This window comes from Pediculus humanus, genomic scaffold (assembly GCF_000006295.1).
Source record: "Pediculus humanus corporis 1103172107733 genomic scaffold, whole genome shotgun sequence".
NCBI lineage: Eukaryota > Metazoa > Arthropoda > Insecta > Psocodea > Pediculidae > Pediculus > Pediculus humanus.
The window spans coordinates 276,367-298,524 of NW_002987336.1; the positions used below are offsets into that span (position 1 = coordinate 276,367).

Here is a 22,158-nt window from a genome sequence, read left to right on the forward strand (position 1 = left end):
CAGGAAAAGATCAATTCCTTAACCTTTTTCAAACCTTTCTTTGTGTTTAAAATTAAACGCAACCACTTAACAGACGGATTTCAATATTATTATTATTATTACTATTATTATTATTATTATTATTTTACTTCTAATTTCACGTATTTTTTTCTATGGGGTTTCCGTATTTGGGTTTTTTTTTTATACGTAAAAACGCACACGCACGTCCTCACGATTAAAACCGTAACGATTTCATTTATTATTATTATTATTTGTTTCGGTATAGAAAGAAAAATTGTTGTTATTATTATTATTATTAATATAAGCAATTAATTATCGTGGAAATAGAAAAAAAATAAATATCGAAATGTTTTTTTATTCTTTTTGCAAAAATGCGACACTTTTAAATCCCCGCAAACGTCGAATATTTTTCTTTCGTCGCTCCCCACTGCGCCCCCTCCTTTTTTTTTTTTTTTTTTTAAATAAAAACATTATTAGGTAGATCACAATAGAATTTTATCCCTCTTTTTTTTTCTTCCCCCCGGAATCTCCCTTTTTTTTATTTTATTTTATCGGAGGATTGAAATTGAACCCCGAGGAGATACCAACCCTAAAAAAAAAAAACCGTCGACCATTTTTTTTTTTTTAATTGTCGATTTTCCTAATATTACAACAGCCAACAACAACAACGACAACAACAACCATTTCATCATATACTTTTGTTATATAAAAAACATTTCCCACTTTTTCTTCTACTTCCTCCTTCTCCTCCTTTTTTTCATTATTAAAACCACCGCCACCATGTTGGTTTTCTCATTTTTCGTTTCAATTATAAACTTTATCCGATAATCATCATCATCATCATTGATTTTTTTTTGTTTTTTTATTAAAAAAATGAAATGAATTAAACCAGCATATTTTTAAACATCGTCATTACCTATTATTATTATTATTGTTTAAAACAACAACAACAACAAACAAAACCTGACTTAAAACGTTTGAAACGGGGAGGGGAGGGAGTCGATTGCTGTCGTCGTCGACGTCATCACGTTTATACAAAATGCGGGCTATTTAATTAATTATCATTTCTACCTGAATCCTTTTTTTTTTTTTGAAAAAAATGTAATCGAAAAATCAAACAAAAGATGAAAAAAGAAATGTCGTGGAAGCAGCAACATTAGAAAAAAAAATTTTTTTTTTTTTTTTTGTATAAAAGAAACAAACAGAAAAAGAGTCGCCATAATATCAAAATCTATGATTAATTCATTTCAAAGAGGATTATTGAGCTTTTTTTTTTTTGGGAAATTATTCGCTTAAAGGAAAATGAAAGAGAGAGAGAGAGAGAGAGTGGAAAGGTAAGAAGAGGAAAAAAGAAAAACAAACGACGAGCAAGCGCAATTAAACCAAAAAAAAAAAAAAAAGGAAAGTTAAAAGGCGAGTCGTGGTGGAAACAGAAAGAAAGAAAATAATAATAATAATAATAATAATAAGAGTAGACGAAAACGTGTCGACTGTGTGTGTGTGCGTGTGCGTGTGTGTGTTTTATGAAGGGTGATGCCGACGCGATTCTTTTCCGGAGGTAGATTTTTCTGCTACGTCACCATGACAACCCCTCCCTGGACATTTTACGACATCGCCTCCCTTAGTTCCGAGCAAAGCGGACATTTTATTTTCCTTGACATTCATTGGTTCGTTTTTTAAATCGTGTAAAACTATTGGTCGAAAACGTGAAAAGGTGTCAAAGATGGCTGAGATGTCGTTTGACAAAAAAAAAAATTTTTTTCCCACCTTTTTTTGTCTTTTATTTGTGTGAGTGAGTGAGTGCGTGAGTGCGTCTTTTAATTAAATGGAAACGATGAAAAGAGACAGAGAGAGAGAGAGAGAGAGAGAGAGAGAGAGAGATAGAAAAGAGCATCCCTATTTCTTTACAATTTTACCACACCCCAAAAAATTTCTCACAAAAAAATGAAAAAAAAATAAAAATAAAAACCCCCGTCGGGTTGCATTTATCTACAATAATGATAATAATAATAATAATAATAATAACAACAACAACAACAACAACAACAATAATAATAATAATAATAATAATAAGTTAACCGTAAATAAAGAAAAATTTTTTTCTTATTTTTTCTCATCCAAACGTGAAAATCAATAAAAAAAAATTTTTTCCTTTTCTTTTTTTCCTCCCCGCCGCCATTTTTTAAATAAAATAATAATAATAATGACAAATTCGTTCCTTTTTTTTTTCTCTTCCAACAATTCAACAAAATTTTATTCAAATAATAATAATAATAATAATATCAAGAAAATTTTTGAATGATTCTAAGAGTTTTCGTTTAAAAAAAATGGAGCAGCACCGAATGCGCGGCAAGAGAAATTTAATATAAAATTATCATTATCATCATCATCATTATTATTATTAATACTATTTAAGGCATTTATCATACATAAAATTATCAATAAATAATTAATTTACCGCCATATTGAATTGTTTTTTTTTTTTTTTTAAAGAAAACTCACCGAACGATTTCTTCTCTTTCTCTCTCTCACACACACGCACAAAAAATTAATTATTAATTGAATGTTTGTTAAAATTTAATCCGAACGTTATTTTCGAACGTTTTAAACGATTAATAATATTATTAATAATAATAATAATAATAATTAATATTTATAAAAAAATATTTTTAAATCTTTTATTTTATTTATTAATTTTTTTTTTTTTTTAATCTTTCACAGTTATTAACCTTGAATGAAATGAATCATTTATCGGATTATAAACACCGACTCAGTGAATGAATGAATGAGTAAAATTCACACATTTTCATTCGCTAACAAACAAACATCATACAAACGCCAACAACCAAAAAAAAAAAAAAAATATAATCGAAACAATAATTATATTTAAAAAAAATCCAATTAATATACATATTTAAGTAAATAATAAAATAGAGAAAAGTAAAAAAAAATAAATAAATAAATTATTTATTTTCATTTCAATAAGATCCGTCGTAAAAAAAAAATAAAACTTATCACGTGATTTATAATTATTATTATTATTATTTCGTTTATAGAGATTATTATTAACAAATTATATATATATATATTTTTTAAAAGGGGAAAAAATCGTTTTCAAATGGATTTACTTGAATGATTATTAAAATTCAGTGATTTAGTTCCCCTCCCTCCCCCTCCCCCCACGCAAACGATTTAATTCCCACCGTGACGTCATACAAATGACGTCATTCGGAATTTTTAAAAAAATTGAAATCGTTTCTCAATCATTTAGAATATTGACGAACTATAACCTATGAAACCTTTTCGTTGTTTGTTTAAAACGACGATACGCATACATTCGTACGTAAATACATAAAAAAACGTTTTAAAAGACAGAAAAGGAAGAATTTAAAGAATTTTCAACATTAGAAAACTTAAAGCAGAGCCAGCTGCACAACCGATCCCAAGGAAAACGGAAACCAAAGAAGACGCCGCATCTTTTTCCGATTCGTCGACGACGCTGTGAAAAGCACGCGAGAGAGAGAGAGAGAGAGAGAAAAAAAAAGGTTTAACCGATTTAAAACAAACGACCGTTTGTATATCATCGATGGAAAAAAAAAAATAAAAACAAACAAAGACTTACCTTCGATAATTCACCATGATTATGTTTGTTAGGTAACCGTTTGTAAATCCGAACAAACAAGTCAATGCGATGTAATAAGAATCGTTATTTATCAAAACTGGAAGATTTTGTCTCGGATTTGCATTGCATAGTAAAATCAATGGTACGAAAACGATACGAATAAAACTAAACGTTAGTATTAGTCTTTCTTTTTTCAACGGCTAAAAATAAAAAAAAAAATAAATTAATTTGACTTTAGAAGTTTTACTTTTTCTTTGTTTGTTTTTCTTATCGAATCCAACTCACCCATTTTAAAAAACCAGCCAATATCCTACCCAAATAATCCCATATGCTAAATATTAAAAATGCAACGACGGGTACGAAATATTTTTCTGAAATAAAAAAAAAAAAAAACATAAAATCAAAAAGAAATTTTTTTGTTTTGTAAACGTGGCCAGAAAAAAAAATGACTTACTTTGCCAACTTCCGCTTCCGTTAAGAGAACTGATGAGTACCGTGACGGCAGGATAAACTGATAATGTAACGGCAAAACAGAGAGCGACGGAAAATCCGTAAATCCAAACCTTAACGACCATAATAATAATAATAAATTATCGTTCGAAATAGAAGAAAAGGGAAAAAAATTTAAAATTTATTTTTATTACTTACTTTTTGTAGTATTTTTGTCAATGATATGTTTGATATTTCAAATGCGGACGTAACTTCTCTTATTTCGGCCGGATCGTACATCAATTCACTGGCAGGAGTTTTTTGTAACATGTAATATTTAAAAAACCTCTGAAACAATCAATCATTTGTTATTATTATTATTATTATTATAATTTTGCTTACGCTTTATATTTACGAGTCATTTCTAAGTACAAAAGTTTATTGACCTTTGCAAATTGAAATGATTTGTGTATTCGATTCAAATGTACTCACCGTCATGCTTAAAATTTTATAAAATATCAGAGATAACAATACTGTAATTATAGCAATGCTAAAATATAATAGTGCTGACGTTGTAGAGGAAGCACTTGCAGCTAATGTACTGATGCAAACCAATGCAGCAAATATACCACCGAGAGCTTGACCGCTTGTCGCTGCTGCTATATATTCCGAAGGAAACTTCGAAGCGACTCCCCAAACGCTTGCTTGTAAAATTCCACTGAAAACTTTTTTTTTTAAACGAAATTAAATAAATTAATTAAATTTTAATTAAATTACCAACATAACATAAGTTTGAGTATTAATATACATACTGTTCATTACTGTTGCAGTCAACAAAGTAATAACAAAAAATATATTGCTCCCTGAAATAAACAAAGAAAAAATTAATCAATAATAATAAACATGATGAAGTAATGTAATCGATAGTTAAATTCTTATCACTTACATTTATCAGTGTTAACATAAACCAATATGGTTGTTAATATGAAACAAAGTAAAATTATAATCAATGATCCTAAAATTCGAATTTGAAATGAAATTCTGTAAAACGAAAAAAAAAAAAAAAAATTTTAACATAATTACAAACATTTAATTTCAAATTGATTTCATCATGTTTAAATAATCAAAAAGTTTTACTTACTTGTGTGTAAATAATATGTTTAAAAATAAAAAAAATAATGAAGGTCCTGTCGAAGTTATACTTAAATAAGAAGTAAATTCTGCTTGTAAATCTGTTTTATTCGTATGAGACATGTTTCCATTAACATCTCTAAATTTATACATCCAATACTAAAAGATAAATGCAAGAATTTACAGTTTTTTTTATGTAAAATCAAACAAAATAGTATAAAATATTAATTAATGTTTACATCTGTTGCTGTAGCGAAAAAATTCCATGGTAATAATGTGAGTATTCCAAGTAAATAAAATGTTATGTATCCAAATTTAAACCTGAAATTAAATGATTTAATAAAAACAATGATTACATGAGTGTAAGAAAAAAAAATAAAACATAAGTTTCAAGTTTTAAACGTTAAAATAAATCAATACCTATCTTGAACGTCAGTAGTTTTGAAAAAAACAGAAGGTTCGTATGATGGATTATCAGAATTAATACCATCATCGAGTAATTGTTCTTCATCTTCTGATGTACTGACGTCGTAGTTACCAAGTATTTTTCTTCTTGCGTTTATTGAATAATTCATAATTAAAAATAAATAAAAAAATAAAAAAACCCTAACGAGGATATTTGTTATTTTTAATGTAATTACATTCTACACTAATTAAACGACATGTGTGACATTCAAATAACCTTAATAATCCAATTGTTACCGTTTAAGTAACAGACAAAAGTAAAAGTTATTATAATCATTTATGTATTACTCATCTTGTGATTGTAAATTAATATTATCACTTGTTGCCAAATTTCATATAACCGTCGTTAAGTCATAGAGTAATAATCACGCAGCTCAAAATGGCGGCGCGGTTCATTTAAATATGGATATTTACGTGTCGAATATAACTCGTACGAAAAAAAAAACGTTTTTTTTTTTTATATTCGGAAAGTTTTTCATAATCTTAAATTCATTTAAAAATTCCTTTTTCCCGCGCTTTTTCCCCTAACCAATCATAACACCATAGAGTAAAAAAAAAAACGTAAACGGATCGTTAATAAATAAATTTAAAAAGAAAATTTTTTTTATTTTAAATTTTTTTTTTTTTCATTCAAACTGCTATATTTCAAAATATTTACCAAAATGAACATTGTTCATTAAAATAATAATAATAATAATAATAATAATAATAATAATAATAATCATTATTCTTAATTTTTTAAAGAAAGAGTGATTATGGCAGCATTTGTTTAACTTATGCAAATACAATCAACCTTTGAATTGAGTCCGCAATACTACTTAGGCACTACAATAACTAAGAATCTACATCAAACAAAACGTATATAAAAAAAAAATAATAATAATAATAATAATAATAATCATGGATAATATAATTACAATAATTATAATAATAATAATAATAATAAATCATGGAATTAAAAAAAAAAATTAAACATTTGTACTTTAAACAAAATCAATCAATCAATAATCAATTAACAAAAATCAAAATATAGTAATAATAATAATAATAATACAAATTGCACTGGAAACTTGACGTGACTCTTTTAATTAAATCTCATCTAATAATAATAATAATAATAATCAAATAATAATAATAATAATAAAACAAACAAATTTGTCACGTGTTAGAAATAAATTAAAAGAATCACGTTTAATAATAATAATAATAATAATAAAAAGAAGAGGGGAAAAGGGGAAGGGGAAAAAATCTATTATTATTATTATTAATAAATATTATTATATATATGTACACATATTAAATAATTACTTAAAAACTAATAATAATAATAATAATAATAATAAAATTTAACATTTTTTTTTATTTTTATTTTTTTTTTTCGATTTTAAAATCCAATAATTAAATTAATTATTTTTTCATATTTATAATATTATATCCTTCAATATCAATTATTATTATTATTATTATTATTATTATTATTTTGTGACAAATATATATATTATACACATTATTTATTTATTTATTTATTATAAATATATATATTTACAATCGTTAATAATTAATTTTATTAATTAATTAATAAATTTTATATCGTTCGCAATGTTTAAGTTTTATTAAAAAAAAAATAATAATAATAATAAATAAATAAATCAAAACAATAATAATAATAATAATAATATGGATTATGATGATGATAATAATGATGATGAAAATGATGATTACGATAATGATGATGATGATAAACGATATACAACAACACCGCGTTAATGTAATAATATCAGTGCTTTCCCAACAAACGACAACCGACAACCGTTTTTTTTTTTGTGTGTGTGTGCGTAATTGTGCGTTGCTCGTGCGTAATTTAAATTAAATAAATGTTAAATAATAATAATAATAAATAAATGAAAAGGTTACGACCCGAATTGAGCATTAAAAAAATTTTTTTTACTTGCAATCGATCCAATCACGTTACGATTACGTCACGATCGTGACGTCAATTAAATTTATCAAATAAAAAAAAATCGTTTGTCGTTTGTTTGTTGTTTGTTATCGTTCAGGTCGTACAAACGAGTAGAAAAAAAAAAACGATGATTTTATATTGCGCTCGCGAACTCGATTAATATCACTTATTTAAATAATAATTAATAATAGTAGCAGAAGAAATAATAATAATAATAATAATAATAATAATGATAAAAATCAATTATTTAAATATTTATTAATAAATAAAATAAATAAATAATAACTGCCTAAATATTATTATTATTTTAAATTTATATAAATTTTTTTTTTTATTTAAATTGTTCCTTTGCCACACTATATAATAAAAAAATTTCTACTTTTTTTTTTTTTTTCGAATCGAATTTTATCATTATTATTATTATTATTATTAACTTTTTCTTTCTGCGTCATCAATAATTTATTTTAATTATTATTATTATTATTAGTAGTAGTAGTAGTAGTAGTAATTATTAATTTTTTTTTTCTTAAATATTTTAAATTTGTATATATATATATAATTTTTTTTTTTTTTACTTATTATTAATAATAATAAATAAGTTTAATGAAGAATATAAACGGACTATAGAGCTTTATTTATTTATTTATTTATTTTAAATTTATCATTATTATTATTATTATTATTTATTAATTTAATAATAGAAGGACTCGAAATTAATCGAAATTAAACAAAAAATTTAAATAAATAAATAAATAAAGTTAATCACAATTTTTTCTTTTTTCATTCGACTTATTATTATTATTATTATTAATTAACGCACCCGTGTAACGAAATTATTATTATTAAAAAAATCATAAAATAAATAAATAAATAAATTTGTTTGTTTTTGTTTACGTTTGTTAGAAACAACAACCACAGACGACGTAAACAACCGGATTATTACACGAAAAAAAAAAAAAAAAAACAAAATGGTGGCAATTCTTTTTCGATTTATCATTATTATTATTATTTATTTATTTATTTATTTATCCGGTCACCATCATCATCGTTATTATTATTATTATTATTAATTTTTTTATCATTTTCTTCATATTATTATTATTATTTTCCCTTGTATTTAATATAATTTATTTTGATTTCGACGGACGTTAATTAAATCAAATTGAAATAATAATAATAATAATAATAATAATAATAATAATAATAATAATGTATAAGTACATACGTGTATAATATTTTTTAGAACAGGAAAAGATAAAAGTAGAAAGAGAGAGAGAGAGAGCAGGAGGAGAGAGGGGAGGGGGAAAGGTAAGGGGGATAAAGAGAATAATTACTTTCGTACGACTTAAAAATTAATAACAATAATTAATAATATAAAAATTTTAAATAAATTAATTAATAAATAAAAAATTTAAATAAAAAAAAAAAATTGCAACGAGTATATAATAATCCCTGCTATAATAAGAGTAATTTAAGTTGTTCTTGTTCTTGTTTCATATAATTTTACAATAATAATAATAATAATAAACAATTTTAATAATTAATTAATTAATAATAATAATAATAATAATAATGATTGAATTAAACTATATTTATTAAACGATAAATAAATAGTACGTCACGACGACGACGACGCCTTTTCAAATAAAACATTTTTTTTTAATAAATAAATTTAATTGTTATAAATAAATAAATGATTTCATTTCACGCGCACACATTCCTCCCCCACAATGTGCACTTTTTTTTTTAATTAACTCTTACTATTATTATTATTATTATTAATTTTTTTTTTTTCGAAAGGAATTGTTGCGTTCGTACACACGCGAGAGCGTCGTCGATCTTTTTTTCTTATTTCTTATTAGAGAGCTTAAAAATAAATAATTATGTAATAATAATAATAATAGGGAGAGAGTGTGTGCGAGAGAGAGAGAATATACATAATATGTATCGTCGATTGCACGGGAGTAATTTTAATAAAAATAAATAATTTATAAAGCTTGAGATTAAATAAAAAATAAAAAAAAAAGGAATTCGTAGCACAACCAAAATAGTTTTCCAAAATAAATAAATAAATAATAATGATAATAGTAATAAAATAAATTCTTTTGGAATGTCACAGTTGCAAATAATACTAATAATAATACTAATAATGATAATAATAATGAATAACATAAATAATAACAAACAAACACACAAATAAAAGAAAAAGGAACTTTTGATTCGGATTTGAGTATATTTTAATAGTTTTTATTATTATTATTATTACATATACCCTTTAAAATAATATTAATAATAATAATAATAATAATAATAATAATAATTTTCACTGGGTTTACGCATAACGTCATTTATAAATAGTTTTTATATATACGTACAAACAACCGTGTCGTCAATGATTCGAAAAGGCGTCGAACAAAAAATAATAATAATAATAATACTAAAACATTAACAATAAATAAATTAATTAATAAATTAATAAATAAATAAATACATATTATAGAAAAATAATAATAATAATAATAATAATAATAAATTTTTCTTTTTTTATTTTTATTTTGTTTAACCATTAAGTACACAATATGAGAATGTTTATTTTTTTTTTTATTTTTTATTTATTTTATTATTATTAATAATATTTATTTATTTATTTATTTTATTTTATTTTATTTTAATTATATGTTTATTTATTTTTTTTTTTGGGCTTTTTACGTAAAAGTTTTTATTTTTAATTTTTTTTTTATCATTTTTTTTTAATCATTTTTTTAATTTTTTTTTGTACAAAAAACAAATTGACTTAAATATTTAGAATTCTTTTTACTTTATTTTATTTTTTTTTCTTTTAAACTTTTAAATTAATTTGTAATTAATTAATTAATTAATAATAATGATTATTATTATTATCATCATCATTATCATTATCATCATTCATTTAATTTATTAATCATTAATTTAATTTTTTTTTTACGATATTAAAAAAAAAAAAAAAGAAAAAAAAAAGAAAAAAAATTTTTTTTAAATTTTATTCTCTTTATTATATTATAATATTATTATTATTATTATTATTAGCATTTAAAAACTCTTTATCGATAATAATAATAATAATATTATTATCATTATCATTATTATTATTATTATCGCTCGCTATATTATATATATTTATAGTTTATGTATATATATATATATATATATTTTTTTTTCTTCTTCTTCTTATTTTCGTTAATATAAAAATCTAACAGAGGAACTAATCATTAGTTTTTTTTTAATTTTTTTTGTTTTTCCTTTTTTTCCTTTTTCTTTCCTTTTTTCCTTTTTTTCCTTTTTTTTTACGATGCCGCCGCATTTCAGATTTACCTGTTTTCCAGTTTTTTTTTTTTTTTTTTAAACACCTTTTCACTTGAGATCATTATACAATTTTAAAATTGCCATTTTTTTTTTTTTTTTTTAAGGGTAAAAAAAAGCATTACAAAAAAAATTTCACATGAAAAAAAAAATTATCATTATCATTATCATTATTATTACTTTAATTATTATTAATATTATTATTATTATTATTATCATTAACGGAGTCAACGCTTTCCTCTACAACTTTTTTATTTTTGTTTTTTGTCTTTTAATTAATTATAATAATTCTAAGTAAAAAATATTCATATATTTTATCATCATTATCATTATTATTATTATTATTATTATTATTATTATTATTATTAAAATTATTATTATTATTATCATTATTAAATTTTTTTTTTTAGCAACCGATTCTATTATTTATTTTATTTTTTTTTTTAATGTTTAGAATTAATTATTAATGAATTATTATTAGTATTATTATTTTAAAGTTAACGAACGAAAGTGGGTGAGGGAAGATGGTGGGGAGCGGGGGTGAATTTTTTTTTGTAAGACTTTTTTTTTACCCCAGTATGATGACGTCATGGCAATTTTTTTTTTTTTTTTTTTTTTGTTTCTTTATATACGTATGTATAATCAGGTAGTTTTGATTCGAAAAATGGATTTTCAGCAAACACTTTCTAATTTTTCACTGAATTTTCTTTTTTCTTGTCTTCTTCTGAACGCGTAGTATTCTTCTTTCATTGCCTGAACGCGAGCTTCGATGTTATCGTATTTGCTAGTCCTTTTGGGTCTTAAAGCGCCTGGAGTGTTGACGGGAGGATAAAGGGTGGTCGGATATTGTATCACATCATCCGTCGAAAAGGTAGACCTCGGATAAGATATAGGAACTGATATCGGTGGAGTAGGAGAAGCGGGAAAAGCCGCATCGAATTCGTAGTGACCGTCAACGGATGCGTCGACCTTTGTCAGGTCGCTAGCGGGTGACGTTTCCTGAATATCGGCCGTTATGTCAAACCAGTCTTTTATTAAATATGGCATTTGTAGTTCGGATGATAAATGCGGTGAAAAGTTTGAAATGTATTGATGTGATGATGGGATTTGTACTCGTGATTGTTGGGGAGCGTGAGTCGCGGGAATCGTACCTGAATTTCCCCTGTAGTGAGGAATTCTCCATTCGTTCGCACTCCCGCCGCTTTGGGAACTTTGATTCTGTTGGGAAAATGTGTTTTTGCTACCGAAACCGCTCGAACTCGATCTACTTTCCGGTGATGTTTCCATTAGTAATCCCGTCGATGTCACGGGATCGTCGTGAGCACGAGTAAGTTCGGGTGCACTGAGTGCCTGACGAGCGTTACGAGGAGGTAGTCTTGATTTCGATCTGTAATCATTCCAACCGGAGGGAATACGAATTCTCGGCGGTGAGGGTTGTACGGGAAGAAAAAAAGCAGCCTCTTGAGGAAGCCTCGATGTTTCTTCGTGAATGGCCCGAAGAGAGGGTAATTCTTGAGCGTACCTCTCGTGGACATTTCTCAACTGAATATAATTGGGTCGATTTTGTGATATGGAACTGGGAAATGATCTATCACCCGAACTGGGCACCGGTACCGAACTCAAATCGGAAAAATTATAAGATGGAGACCACGCCGGCGTTATATTTTGCGAATTTGTCGGTGAGCTTGAAATTATTCTCGGAAGTGTCGCCGTCGTCGGTGATTTTATTAACGAAGGTGAAAATATGACGCCATAATTTACCGGATGATGATTTCTATTTGAATAAATAACTGGTATTTGCGGCAGTCTTTGAAAATACGGTGACTGAGAGGCCTGACTAGGTGATTTTGGAGGAAAACGTCTAGTCGCGCTAGATGCCGAAGAATAAGCATAACCTTTTCTTCGACCGTACGCAAGAACACTTGATGTGGGTGTGGTTAGCGGTGAAGCAGGTACTTTAAAAAACGGACTCGGTGATTTCTCTCTTAAATACCTTAAAATATTATGCTCTCCAAAATTACTCTGTCCCGTACCGTCCGATCTCAAACTCAATTCGCTCGGATATGCGACCAAAGGTCTTCGCCACGATGCTCGGTCGAAAGCTCTCACGCGAAGTCCGGTTTGACGAGTTAAAAATCCACCGTCGTCGCTACTGCTCGATCCACTTGCTATGCTATTCCTAGCTGTTGTATCCACAACGAATCTCCCATCCGCGGATCTACTTATGCTTCCCAAATGTTTCGATTCTTCGTAACCCTCCGGCCCATCTTGTCCGTCTCCTTGAACTCTGCTACCTCTACCAGGCAACCAATGGGAAATGATTTTTAACACGTTCATCACACCTGATATTCCGCCTTCATTATGTCGGCTAAAAAAAAACATGGAAAAAAATTATTTTATTTTATTTTTTATCCATCCGGATACGCGTGTATACACCACCAAGCATAATTAATTCAAAGCTCCTCCCCCCTTTTTTTTTTTGCTGCCGCCCCCTCTCCCGCCCCCTTTTGCACAAAGTCAATTGTTTTAAAGCCCAAAAAAGCTATAACAGAAATATTTTATGATAAGCGTGATAATAAATTTTAAGAGGTCATTTCGTGTCATTATCATTTCAATTTTTTTTTTTTAAATTAAAATCCTTACACGTTTTTTAGAACTTTGTCTAATTACACGAACTTTTTTTTAACTGGAACTGGATATAGAAAACCTTTCGATTTCTTTCTTGTTTTTCCTATTGATAAAAACCAAAAAAAAAAAAAAAAAAAAAAAAAAAATTAAAAATTAAAAATAAATTACCTTTAATCCTTCTTCATGGCCAGCATTAACAACAGAATTTAAAAAAAAAAAAAAAAATCAACATTAGATAAAATTTACTTAAATTTTTACGAAAAAATTAAATTAAATTAAATAAATAGAATTTCGTATGCATCGTCTGCTGCTTTCTCTCGTTAATTAATTATATATAAATATAAAAAATTTGCATCAAAAATATGCGTGTTTGTGTTTGTGTGTGTTTGTGTCATATATATAATAAAAATTAAATAAATAATTTTTTTTTTTTTTTAACAACTACTTAATGCTTTTGTGCTAATGTGCTTCTGCTGCCACTGTTCCTACCATTGTTACTGCCACTGTTGCCCTTTACAAATATATATATATATATATAAATCAAAAACACTTTTTTTTATTTATTCCGAAAACCGAGTGCTTAACAATAAAAAATAAAACGTCAACTTCCTAGCAATAATATTATTATTATTCTTACTCCCAACCCTATTCCCCCCTTCCCTTTCCCCTTCCCCGCCGAATGAACGAATTATAATAAAACCGTTTACCATTAAAACTAAATAAATAAATTAATAATGTAATGTGTTAGTTTTTTTTTTTTAAATATGTCAATCCCTTTAAATCATTTTAATATAATAATAATAATAATAATTAAAGCTACGTTAATTGCATATAGAAATCATGTGTTAAAATTTAAAAGCTCAAATTTACAACACTTCCTCCCCCCATCCATCCATCCATCCACAAAAAAAAAAAAAGAAATTATTATTAGTGGTGTTAATTAAGTGAAATATAGATAGATAGTGAGAGAAAGTGTGACGCTTACTGAGCGCTCTGAAGAAATGCAGTGTTGATAAGACACACACCGCTCTCTTATCACTGGCAGTCGAGTTGTAGACTTAAATCTCGATAGGTTAGTGATTCAGCATATATCCTAAGGCAACAAAACCATTTTTCTCTTACCTCTCTTTTTTTTTTATTATTTATTTACACGTTTTTTTTATTATTATTAATTATCATTTCAAATACAAAATCAAATATGATAATAATAATGATAATAAAACAAAACAAAACAGTAACAACAAAAGAATTTCGAGTAAATTTTTTTTTTTTCAAACCTCTCTATCTCAACATAAAATAAAATAAACGATATTAAATAAATAACGATTTGTATTTAAATTATGAATATGTGAGAATTGTAAAAAAACGGTTTTGCTGCTGCTGCTGCAACTCAGATTTTCATATATTTATGTATGGTAAGAGGCGTCGATTGGCGTTTAAAATCAATCAATACGATCGATTATCAATCAATAGAAATTTTCAAATCGAAATTATAGGTAATAATAATAATGATAATAAATATCGCCTCGTTTTGGTTTTTCCTGCATAAATTTTTTTTTTTTTTTTTTATGGTTTTTAAAATTCGATTTTTATTTATCAGGTTAGGTACTTACTTTTTCAAAGGCACTTGCGTTGCCCCGGATAATTGTCCACCATTTCTACCATCTGTAATGCGACAAGCAACCATGTTGTATGCTGAAACAAATAATAATAATAATTATTATCAATTATTAATTTTACAAAAAATTTTTCTCATTAACTTTTTAATGATAATTAAAAAAATTTTTCATTAAAACCAACTAGAACGGATAACAACCGTTATTATCAATATTATCATTATCATTATCATTATCATTATTAACAACTATTTATCATAAATCGAAAAAAAAATAATAATAATTTGAAAATTTTCTAAAATTTCTAAAAAAAAAAAAAAAAAAAATAATAATAATTTTCCACTGTTTTCTTTTTCCTCCAATAAAAAAAAACTATTTTATACGTTTATTATTATTATTATTATTATTATTATTATTTCTATAAGCGATGATTATTATATAAAATATTATTATTATTATTAACTAACAAAATTTTTCGCGCGGCGATTCATGAAACATGCTATTTAATTAAAAACTACCTGTAAAAAATATTATTGAAAAAAAAAAAATTAAAAAAAGCTTTTTATAAACCTTATTATTATTATTATTGCATATAATTATTAAAAAAAAAAGAAACATAAATGAAAATTCATGCACATATAAAAAGAGTGAGAGAGAGAGAGAGAGAGAAAATGACAAAATGATTTTTTTTTTTTTTTTTTGCGCTAATTAACAGACAGCAAATAACAAATGGAATGGTTGGTAAAAAAAAAATCCTTTTATTAAATCAACTATTTAAAACTTTCAAGCATTATTATCATTATTATTATTATTGTTTTTATCATAAACAATAACATCATCATCATCAACAAAAAAAGGAAGAGGGGGAGGAGGAGGAGGAGAAAATAGTAATAATGATGATAAGTGTGTGTTTGTGTGTGTGTGAATGGCGGGTTAAAAATGCTTTTTTTTCTAATAACAAAAAATAAATAAATAATAATAATAATTATAATAAAAGCTTGAAAATTTTAATTAGAAAATTTTTTTTTTTTTTTTTTTTTTTTGTAACTAATTATGAAAAGGCAATGCTACCGTTGAAAGGTACGTGCCTGTATGGCCATCCGATTATTTGTTCATAGCATTCTTACGCAACTCTTGCGCATCGAACATGGCGCCCCATTCTGCGTATAGAAAAAAAACCAAAAAAATTGTTTTTCCAAATTTTTAAACTTATAACAATAACAATAATAATAAATTTTTATTTATGTCTTTTTAAACCCCAAAATTAGCGTTAAAAAAAAAAAACATTTAAAGCGTACAAAATTTACGTTAAAAATATATATATATATATATAATTCAAGTACTAATAAATAAATTTAATATTATTAAAATACATTTAATATGTATGTACAATTTTATTTAAATAAATAAATTAATAAATAAATAAAGAATTAATAATATCCACCACCACCACCAACACAAAAAAAAATGAAAATAAAGCATAATTATTGGGTTGGCAAGTAAGTAATTACGGATTTTCCACCGACAGATAATTTGAACATGTTTTTGAGTACGTTTGAGTACATTCAGTACCAAAATTTCATTGAGATCTTAAATAGTGCGCGAGCAGAAGACGCTTAAACATGCTGGGGAGCCAAAGCGAGAATTTTCTCCACATTTTACTTTTTTATTTTTGAAAAGGTGGCAATGCTTCACAAACCAATAAAAAGTTGTAGGCCGTGTAGGGTGATGAAGCCTTAATAGAACGGTCGTGTCAAAACTGGTTTGCAAAATTCCGTTCTGGAGATTTTCCTTTGAAAAATAAGGAGCGCTATGGGGGTCCACTGGAAGTCGATGATAACCAAATAAAGGCTATAATTGTTAATGATCGGCATAATTCGACAAGGGACATTGTCAAGAAGGTATATGTGTCACATATGTGCGTCGGGTACCAAAAGAAGTTTGATGCATAACTTTGGGGGATTGTGAGTTAACGAGTTCAATGCGAATGACCCATTTTTGAAAGAATGGTCACCGGAGATGAAAAGTGGGTTGTCTATGACGACATTTAAAGGAAAAGATCCTGGTCTGGGAAACAGGCACCAAAAAAAGGTACTGTTATCAGTTTGGTGGGATTACAAAGGTATAGCCTACTTTGACCTACTGCTGCCACGAAATCAGACCATAAATTCAGAGGTTTACATTGGGCTAATTAACCACCGGAGCTAGCCAATAGAAAAGGAAAAATTGTTTTTCACCCCGAGGCCCCACACATCTTTATCCACTGGACAAAAACTACTGGAAAACTTACTTTTTTTAATTACCAACCCAATAAATTTTCTTACACCAAAAAAAAAAAAAAAAAAAAGAAAAAAAAAGAAAAAAAAAAAACTACCAAAAGTGCATAGATTTATCAAGAAACTAATTTTAAGTTTTTCTTTTCATTTTCTTCTTCTTTAAATTTTCAAATAATAATTTTTTTTTTTTTATATATTTACACGTGTGTGTTTGTTGCGTGTGTGCACGTGTCGAAATGCCCGCATATATATAAAAAAAGTAATAATAATAATAAAAACTTACCCTTTTCCTGTCGTCTCCTTTTTCTTTTGTTACATATTTTGACGGCGCAAACGGATAAAATAATGGCTACGATGAAAAATAAAAAACCTCCGACAACACCGGCTTTGATTGCTTTATGTTTAACTCTTGCAGGAACGGGAAATTTAACTTCTTCTGAACTTTCGTAACTAGTACGAGAATTGGCGAGGACGCGAAAATAATATGTTCTTCCACCCACCAAATTTTTAACTGTAAAACAACAAGGAAAAAAAAAAATCAATCATCATTATTATCATTTTAAACTAATGGCGTTAATTAATATATTGGATGTTAATTGGAAACCGTTACTCATCATTAGTCGAACGATTGTAATAAATGTAAATTTGAATAGGATATATATTACCGAGATATTGGGTTTCCTCCGGTCTTATTGTTCCCTTATTAAGAGTTTTCCATTGAGCATCCGTCCTGTATTTAATTGTATAATGAAGTACAAGATTAGCTCTTTCGTTAGGTTGTTCCCACGATATAAGGAAGCCATTATTAATTTCGGTCACGGTTAAATTTTTAGGGGGTCCGGGTCTGGGACCTGAAAATTACAAAAACGCACACGTACAAATTAATTACAAACCGATTTTTTTTTTTTTTTTTTTAGTATTTTTTTATTTTGATGACAAATCATCAATAAATTGAATATTAAGGAATTAAAATAATAATAATAATAATAAAAACCATGCAAAAGACAAAAATATACCTTTGGGTTTAAGTATGGGAGGAATTAAGGTTGCTCCTGTTGAATCAGTCGGAAAAGTTAAAAGAGGGCCTACAATGTCTGAAAAAACGTCATGCAAAAATAAAAATAAAAAAATAAATTATTTAAACAAATAAAAAAAAAAATAAAATAAAAATAAAAATAAATAAATAAATAAATAAAAAGGGATCATTCGTGAGCAGACGACAAAAATTTTTTTTGTTTTTCTCATCTCTTACCAGAATCTTCAGGGGCTGGTATAAAATCTTTTTCTGATACAACCGGATTCGATACGGTACGAGTTATTCCAACATCTTTTCCAGAAAGGCAGCAATTTTAAATTTTTGTAATATTAATTACACATATACGAGAGATAAATGTTAAAAATTATTAAGTGGGGGGCCGGTAAAAAAAATTACATACCTTGAGTTCTTACGGTGATAACTTTACTAAGCATTCCATCTCCTAATGCATTTTTACCAATTACTTGAAATTCGTATGAAGTACTCGGCGTTAATCTGTTTATAGTCACTTGAGTACTTCCAGATGGCGTGACCGGAATGGTTGACCACTCTGAAGCCCCTACTTCTCGATACCTGTAATAAATTCATTTTTTTTTTGACAATCCATAATTTCGATTAAAAGCATTACTGGGAAATTTATATACATACCATATGGTATAGTCCTGTTTGTAATCAGGTCCGCCACTGTATCCTGGTAACCACGAAAGCGTAACGGCAAATTCACTAGCATTTCCGGAAACGTTATATGGTGCGTGAGGTTGAGTTCCTTCTACAACTAACTGAGTGGCTGCGACTATGGTAGCTACTTCGTTACTGGCAACACATTGATAAAATCCAAAATCAGACCTTCTTAATGATTCTATGGTAATGTTACCACCGCTAATTCTTATTCTATTTTTTTGTAACGGAGCACCGTCTCTCTAGAGAGGGGAAAAAAAAAAATAATAATAATAAAACTGCAAAAAAAAATTTTTTAAGAAAAAAAAAAAAAACATTTTATTTACTCTTTGCCATTGTACGGTTGGTTTTTGAGTTCCTTCGGCTTCTTGTACTTCGCAGTGCATCTCAACAGTTTCTCCTACTTTTTTTTGATACAGACTTTCTGGCTCCACGACGAAAACAGGAGGTTTACGCACTAAAACTTCCATGGGACCTGAAGAACCCTGCGTTCCTTGAGCATTATAAGGGGTACAAGTATAACGTCCTTGATGATTTTGATTTACCTAAAAAAAAAAAAAAATAAATAAATTTTTTTTTTCGAGGCAATTTCTATTAATGACGAAATAAAATTTTTTTAATTAAGTAAAAGTACTCACCCTCGTAAAAAGAAGAGATCCATTATTCATAATAACGATATCTTTGGTTTGATAAGGTTCCAATAGTCGTTTATCTTTGGTCCACGTCACATACTGATGAGGAGGATTTGCTTTAATAAAACATTGAACTACACCAGCCAAACGGAATGGAAGATATTGTACGGTTGGGGTGAATGTAACCTTGGCAGGAACTGTAATTTTTTTTTTTAAATGTAACATTCAATTCAACGTTAAAAACCAAAAAAAAAAAAGTTTTTCAACTAACATTCTACGTTTAAATAAGCAGAAGCACTTTGAGGTTCACCGATTCCGTTAGTAACCTCGCAAGTGTACAATCCCGAATCATCGGCATTCACGGGGTTGACAATTAACGATCCATCTCTTCTCGTGGTTACTCGTGTCTCAAGAGAAGCAACTTCCAATATTGGCACTCCTTCTCGAAGCCATTTCACCGTGACATTACCAGGCAGAGCTTTAGCCTCACAAGTGAATTGAACTTTTTCACCCTCCAATTTGGTTTGGTTTGTTGGAGGTACCATTATAACAGCTCCACCTAAAAATATTTATTAAGGGTTTTTTTTTTTTTAATAAATAAGTAAAATTGAAATTTAATTCCTAAAAAAAATTTTGAGTAAAGTAGTACCTGCTATAATAACTCTAGCAGTATGACTAATTTGTCCTTCCCCGTTTCTTGCTATACAAGTATAATCTCCTATATCTTCATGTCTAATACTTGATATCCTGAGTTCAGTTCCTTCATTAAATATACCTAATAAATTATCACGTGTATTAATTTTTTTTTTTTTATGCATCATTTATAACAATTATCAATAACGACGAATTCGTCGTGTCTTAACCATTTTCTATTAATAAAAAATTCGATAACGTAAACTTGTAAAATTACCTATTGTTGCCGAAGGCTCGACGGGATTAGCATCTTTATACCAAAGTATTTCTGGCGTAGGCGTCCCCTCTGCTTGGCAATTTAGAATTATAGCATCTCCCAGGTTTACATATATTATGTCCTCTGGAGTAACACTGAAGCGTGGCGGAGCTAAAAAAAAAAAATTTTTTTCCGTGTTAAAGTGACACAGGATTATTTTGAAAACATTTTTTTTTTGTATAGAAAAAAAAAGAGAGAGAGAGAGAGGAATTTATTTAACCATTAACCACCCAGGAAAACAAGAAACAAAATTCAACGGTTGTATTTGTAAACACAGGCAGACACGCAACCCACGCAATCAAAATTTTCAAAAGTTTTAAAAAAACCTGTGAAAAAAAAAATTTTTTTTTTTTTTTCTTTTAACCTAACAAAGAATGTGAATCACATTAACGAGGGTTGTTATAAAAAAAAAAAAACATTAAATGATAATTTATTATGAACTCACCATGAACGTCCAAGTGGAACCACGTTCCATTTTTATGCGAGTTGGGTGATCTGTTGAGGAAGACCACCTTACACTCGTACCATCCCTGATCGGACTCACGAATATCTGTGAGATTGAGCGAAGCGAGCCCGTAGGGTGAGTCAGGACTGACTCTCGACACTCGGCCTTCATAACCCTCTCCACTGTGGGTGGGATAACTGTCGTACCATATGTATATGGGTATTCCCACTCCCTGTTAAAATTTAATTATCATTATTTTATTTTTATTCATTTAATAATTTTTTTTATCGTCCTCTAATTTATATTAACATGCCAACGACATTTTATTTAAACAATACGTTAAAAACACTTAAATAAATTAAATCAAAACGAAAAAAACAAACAAGTTTTAAATACGATACCGGAAAAACGTGAAACAAACAAACAAACAAACAATAATAATAATAATAAATAAATAAATGAAAAAAATTGCAAATTCATTTCTGTCACTAAATGACAAATGACAGGAGGCATTACAACTTATTTATATTTTAGTTTAAAATTACCAACAATTTAAAAATCCCTTCGTTAATGCCAAAAAGCTTTTAATTTTCTTTTTGCATGTGTTTTTTTTTTTTTTTTGCACACACCCACGCAACAACATAACAATACATTTTTTTTTTGATTCCTTCTTAAAAATTCATTTTATAAAAAAAAATTAAACAAATGAATTCGTTCCCACCCCGACCTCCCTTCCTTTCCCAGGAAACAATCAAAGCCATGTCATTTTAACAATTTCCTTTATTATTATTATTGACACCGTCCTTGCTTGACTTGTAAACATATATTTTTCGGATGGGTTATATATATATAAAAATAAATAAATAAATGGCGTAATAAAAACTTCTTGGAAAAAAAAAAAAAAATGTGCGTGTGTGCGTGCGTATTCGAGTTTGTTTTATTCGAATGTTTC

General features: G+C 27.2%; 2 protein-coding genes across 2 annotated transcripts; both read right to left on the reverse strand.

Annotated features, from left to right (window-relative positions):
* Positions 1 to 3,387: 3,387 nt before the first annotated feature.
* On the reverse strand, positions 3,388 to 5,983 carry Phum_PHUM322850 (Equilibrative nucleoside transporter, putative; the record flags this gene model as incomplete). Its single annotated transcript, XM_002427449.1, has 12 exons — positions 3,388 to 3,499; positions 3,623 to 3,822; positions 3,908 to 3,993; positions 4,077 to 4,185; positions 4,271 to 4,399; positions 4,544 to 4,776; positions 4,864 to 4,914; positions 4,998 to 5,092; positions 5,193 to 5,341; positions 5,422 to 5,503; positions 5,603 to 5,734; positions 5,967 to 5,983. The coding sequence occupies 12 exons, from the start codon at positions 5,981 to 5,983 to the stop codon at positions 3,388 to 3,390; spliced, it is 1,395 nt and encodes a 464-aa protein (XP_002427494.1).
* A 5,635-nt stretch (positions 5,984 to 11,618) lies between these two features.
* On the reverse strand, positions 11,619 to 21,859 carry Phum_PHUM322860 (turtle protein, isoform, putative; the record flags this gene model as incomplete). The annotated part of the gene is made up of 14 exons (XM_002427450.1): positions 11,619 to 13,314; positions 15,188 to 15,269; positions 17,750 to 17,977; positions 18,132 to 18,317; positions 18,719 to 18,793; positions 18,903 to 19,075; positions 19,151 to 19,422; positions 19,507 to 19,725; positions 19,819 to 20,009; positions 20,084 to 20,371; positions 20,462 to 20,587; positions 20,723 to 20,872; positions 21,207 to 21,438; positions 21,836 to 21,859. 14 exons carry the CDS (start codon positions 21,857 to 21,859, stop codon positions 11,619 to 11,621), a joined length of 3,942 nt encoding a protein of 1,313 aa, XP_002427495.1.
* Between the last annotated feature and the right edge of the window lie 299 nt (positions 21,860 to 22,158).